The following is a 5633-nucleotide window of genomic DNA, read 5'->3' as shown; positions in this document are numbered from 1 at the left end:
AGCTGGTGAAGGGTCTGGAGCACAAGTCTTATGAGGAGCGGTTGAGGGAACTGGGGTAGTTTAGCCTGGAGAAAAAGAGGCTCGGGAGAACTGAAAGGAGGTTGTAGCGAGGTGAGTGTCAGTCTCTTCTCCCAAGTAACAGGTGATGGGACAAGAATACATGGCCTCAAGTTGTGCCAGGGCAGGTTTAGACTGTATATTAGGAAAACTTTCTTCACCGAAAGGGTTGTCAAGCACTGGAGCAGGCTGCCCAGGGAAGTGGTTGAGTCACCATCCCTGGAGGTATTTAAAAGACATGTAGATGTGGTGCTTAGGGACATGGTTTAGTGGTGGACTTGGCAGTGTTAGGTTAACAGTTGTACTCGATGATCTTAAAGGTCCTAAATGATTCTATGATTCTATGCTGAAATTCATGTCAATGAGAAGCCTGGAAAGAAGAGCTCCTTTTCCCCTCTTCATTTTAAGGGAGGTAGCTATTAAAATGCAAACTGCATGCAGAGCTATTTGAATTAAGAGAAAGACAAACAAAGAATTCTATTGTTTAAAATGTTAATAGTTTTGACATGCTGTAGCTGCTCCAGGATAACCTTTGCTTTGGGAAAAGGGTTTACTTGGTCATGTTTCCAATTTCAGAGGAAAACTATAACCCTAGAGCCACGGTAGTTTTTTCTCAGATGTCAACATTTTTCGTCTACATCCAGAAAATGCAAAGATATATCTATGTACCTCAGATTTAGGCTCCCTTGTGTAATTCAAGAGTGCTGCATTTACTCTTTTTAAGGATACTGCATAACTGAATAGTTTGAAGAGATGACAGACTAAATTGTGGCCTGGAAACTAACCTTAGCTTATTAATAAGGACTTAATAAAACTATTTATTTCATTTATTAAAAGATGACTAGACCACAGTTTGTACGTATGTGAATAAAAAACCAGCAGGTTTTGGCTGAGATTCATTCATTCAGCTCACAGCTGAAGTGTTCTGTGGAGATGTGTGTCTGCCTCCTTCAATGATACAGGGAACTTAGGTACCTAATGAATTGCCTGAGATGACGATGGGTGAATCTGGGGCCTTATCATTTGGGTGGGCTAAGGCACTACATCAACCCAAGTCTGAAAGTGGAACCCAGCAAACGTGAAACTGGAACTACAGGAAGCCACTAATTAGGAACCACTAGAGATCAGTGTGTAAAATACATCATTTTAGATGCAAGAGATTTTGGAAGGCAGAGTTTCTCTGAACATTACAGTCTAGATTAACCACAAGCTATTTGACCACATGGTATCTGACTATTGATCTTTATTCATGCTCATGAATATTTGTTTATGCAAACAGTTCCCTTGACTTGACCTGTACTGCTTGCAGAGGAAGGGCTTATTCAGCACAGGCAGTACTGGCATAATCTGGCCATATGAGTCTACGCTGCAAATAATAATGCTGCTTTTAGAAATGATAGTCATCTTGATAGTCATAATTCTCAGGGTTAATGGTTTCTTCAAACAAGTGCTTTGGGATGCTGAGTTACTTAAACCTTTCCTGAGTAAACAACAGTGTCAGAGGTTGAGGGCAATGGAGGTTCTTCCTTTTCCCACTGCATGTTTTCTGGAGAGCAGTTAGTCACCAAAATTTGAGAACTGCCTTTAGCTGAAACTAGCCCTTGCCCTTCTGAAACTGTGCCTTTTTCTCTGGGCTCTAATTTCTTTCTTTAAAAAGATAGGTTAATGATAAAACCCCCTCTGGTGTGTCAAGGTCTATGTGTCACCTATGCGTTTGTTCCTATTATCCTTCAGCCTCAGGATACTGTGAAAGCTGGATAGATACTGACCACCTGCTATTTTGGAAGGGCAGACTAATGTCTCCTCGCACAGAAGACCCCCCCTGCTCCTCCTCAGCATTGTAGCATTTATTTCTAAGGAAGTAATGTATCAAACTAATGAATTTTATATTGGTTTCTTATTTCTCAATGGTAAAAAACTGGGAAAATTTACTGGAGGAAATTTTTTTTAATATTTAAATGTGAATCTCATCCACGGAAGTTAGTTTGATTTGTCTGTAGGAAATGTCATTCTAAGCAGCCTGCCAGATTGATTAATTCCTTTGCAATAATACTAGATATTGGCTTTTTGAATGTTAGTAGCAATATTTACCCAGCAAAGGACAACACACCTCACAATGAAGGCTGGTGGTGAGGACTGTTTTATGCTGTGCTATCATGGGGGAAATCTCAGAAAGCCGTTCATCTGTGGAAGGCAGGTCCTTCTGAGAGGTTCCTCACAAGTAAGTGTACACAGGGTTTTCAATCATGCATGCTTGTTTGCTTAAGTGAAAGACAGATGTAGCTCTGCCTCCAGCTTCCTGCAATGCTCTAGCCAGGAACATATAGAGGAAAAGCCACTGACTCATTCTTCTCTGGAATATCAGGCACTGCCAATTAGTGTATTATAAATTCAACACTGCATTGTAAATTAAATATGATCAATGATGCCAAAAGCCTTGTCAGTTTGGTTGCTCTAAAAAAAGCCAGGTGTTTGGGAAAAATTGCAAAAGTGAAGAGAAACAGCATCTTAATGGGAAGCTCTGAGAGAGGTAACAGTATCAAAACCCGACCAAAACATTTCAGAAAAGTTGGTGCATGAACTTGTCTATGTGATGACAATTTAAATGAAGATATCAAACTTAAATGCTTGCAGTTAAGGCTACTAAGTCCCTCCTTCTACAATTTCATTTCAGTCAAGACCAACTATCTTTGGCCTGACCTGGTCCAGCTTGTGTTGGTTCCTAAAACAAGAAACAGGGAAGAGACCATGGCACAGCAAGAGACATACCATCTAGCAGGGGAGACATCCAAAGGTAGGGAGGACCTAGGATAGTCCAATCCGATAGGATTGAGCAATCACACAGGAAGACATTTAAGGCTGACATGGCCCACACAAAGTAGGCTTTCAATAATCCCAGACTGAAATTTTTATTTTAAACTATCAGGACAGAGTCGGACTCTTTCCCCCCATTTTAAAAATGCAGGGGATTTTCTTATTCCTTCTGATGTAAAATATTTTGTTTGAAGTTGAGTGACAAGTTCTCATCAATGGTTTTGCACAGCAGAAATACTCTCCATGTGTATTTTAATGAAAATACTCACTTGAATATGCTGGTCAGCGCTATTTGCAGTAGGTAGGTCTGTCATATTAGAAAGAAGCATACTTTAGGTAACTGAGGTTAGTGACAACACTCCAGAAATGACACTGTGCCTCATTCTAATACATGAAAAATAATTATCATGGCAAAGGAACCCTTTTTTAAAAGTAGACTAACAAAGAAAAAAAATGGACAGTTAGAAGAATCAGAACAATTTCTGGCCTGGAGAAAATAGATATTAAAAATCATATCAACATGTATGTTTCAGGGCACTGCTTAATCACAGGAAGGAGCCCCTGATATCTTTTGTCTTCCCTCACTGTAATATATCAGGTGGCAACAGTTTGGATTTTTAAACTCTTCCCAAGTTATCTACTACTCTTGCTAGGTATCGAAGGAGATGGACCATTTGCCTGTTTTGGTAGGTCAATAATTCATGACGAAACTCTCTACTGTATCTTCCCACCTCAGGAATGCTTGGCAAAACCACAGGGGTCAAAACACTTTTCACTGTATTTTCTTTAGTAATACATTTACCCAGGACCCACGGTAATATCATCCACTCGACGATGGTTGGTGGCGGTCCCTGCATCTTGAAGTCTGACCTGTCAATGTGCTGAGAGGCAAGCAACAGCAGGAACAGAAAAGTCAAGTAGGATGCAGTATGGCAGATAAATTTGATAAATGGCTTTCTGATAAACAGCCCTAATGGGCTTTTGGGAGCTATCAGGTAGCACACAGAGAAGACTGGGAAAAGGAGTCCTATCACAACACATGTCAACATCTTCACAGCCCAGTGTCGCCTCCTCCATCCGGGGAACTCGTCGTACCAGCGGGATGCAAGCAGCTGCTGGCAGTTGGGCTGAGCAACAAACTACAGAGAGAAGAAGAAAGGAAGATGGTTAGTTCCTTGTTACCTCTGTAAAGTTATTTCCATGCTACGTATGTTACGATAAGTAACATTTGGATAGTGATTAAAAAAAAATAAATCCACAGCCTGTGCAAGCCCACTCATACTGACAATCCCAGTAAGACAGGGCTGGGTCAGCCTGCCCTTCCTTCAGTGCAAAAAGTATAGTACAAAGCCATCAAAATTCACTTTTCACAATAAAGCTTGACTTCCCTGTTGGTTGATTACACAAGGAGCCAACAGACTGTAAAACACATGTACCCCAAAAGCTGATTTCAAACTGAAAAACAAGTTCACAAATACTTCCATTATTCAACCAGCAACATTTGTGGAGAATTCACAGAACGCGAGGTGCAAGTCACTATGAAAATGAAAAGCATGATTGAGATCTGTAAACAGGGAAACTGAATTCCACAGCCATGAACGAACTATTCTCAGTATCTTCCCTGCTAATTCTCTAAAAATCAGGCTTACATGCTTTTATACTGACAAACCTCTTACAGATAGATTACATAATGCTTGCACAATACGAACTAAGCACTAACATTCCCCAGTGCTTCACTAATCCTTGTCAGGATATACTCCTATCCTGTACCATATTTTATGGTCTGTCTGTTCCCCATGATGTGATTTCAGTTTTTAAAATATGATCCTTAAAATTTAATTTCACCAAAAAAACCCAAACCCAGTCAATATTTAATATTTTTCAGATAGCTTTTCAAAGAAGCTTTAAGTATATTCTAGGGTTTTATGTCATATTTTTATTTGATCACTAGTTCCTATTTTCCCTAATGGTTTCTTTTATAAAGGGAACATAGAGTAGCAGCATGCTGGACTTGACATAAGAAATAGAAAATAAAGGCAACATATATCAAAGAGAGCCAGAGTTGTTGCAGTTTGTTTAAAAAAAAAAAAAAAGACATTGTGGTGCATTAACCTTGGCTGGATGCCAGGTGCCCACCAAAGCTGCTCTATCACTCCCCTCCTCAGCTGGACAGGGAGAGAAAATATAACGAAAGGCTTGTGGGTCGAGATAAGGACAGGGAGAGATCACTCACCAATTACCATCACGGGCAAAACAGACTTGACTTGGAAAAAATTAATCTAATTTATTGCCAATCAAATCAGAGTAGGATAATGAGAACTAAAACCAAATCTTAAAACACCTTCACCCCACCCCTCCCTTCTTCCCAGGCTCAACTTCACTCCCATTTTCTCTACCTCCTCCCACCCAGAAGCACAGGGGGACGGGGAATGGGAGTTGCGGTCAGTTCATCACACATTGTCTCTGCCACTCCTTCCTCCTCACACTCTTCCCCTGCTCCAGTGTGGGGTCCCTCCCACAGGAGACAGTCCTCCATGAACTTCTCCAACATGAGTCCTTCCCACGGGCTGCAGTTCTTCACAAACTGCTCCAGCGTGGGTCCTTTCCACGGGGTGCAGTCCTTCAGGAACAGACTGCTCCAGCGTGGGTCCCCCACAGGGTCACAAATCCTGCCAGGAGCCTGCTCCAGCACAGACTCTCCACAGGATCACTGCGTACTTCGGGAGCATCCACCTGCTCCTGTGTGGGGTCCTTCACGTGCT

At 41.3% G+C, this 5633-nt stretch overlaps 1 protein-coding gene across 2 annotated transcripts in view; it reads right to left on the bottom strand.

Annotated features, from left to right (window-relative positions):
• Positions 1 to 5633, bottom strand: part of TRPC4 (transient receptor potential cation channel subfamily C member 4) — a 115056-nt gene that overhangs the window by 43995 nt on the left and 65428 nt on the right. For both annotated transcript variants that reach the window (XM_009290176.1, XM_019474853.1), the window contains one exon: positions 3674 to 4010. In XM_009290176.1, the coding sequence (XP_009288451.1) occupies positions 3674 to 4010 (337 nt within the window). The remainder of the gene's footprint in view (positions 1 to 3673; positions 4011 to 5633) is intronic.

This window comes from Aptenodytes forsteri, unplaced genomic scaffold, assembly GCF_000699145.1.
Source record: "Aptenodytes forsteri isolate BGI_AS27 unplaced genomic scaffold, ASM69914v1 Scaffold155, whole genome shotgun sequence".
NCBI classification, from domain to species: Eukaryota; Metazoa; Chordata; class Aves; order Sphenisciformes; family Spheniscidae; genus Aptenodytes; species Aptenodytes forsteri.
This window is presented reverse-complemented; position numbering and strand designations above follow the sequence as displayed.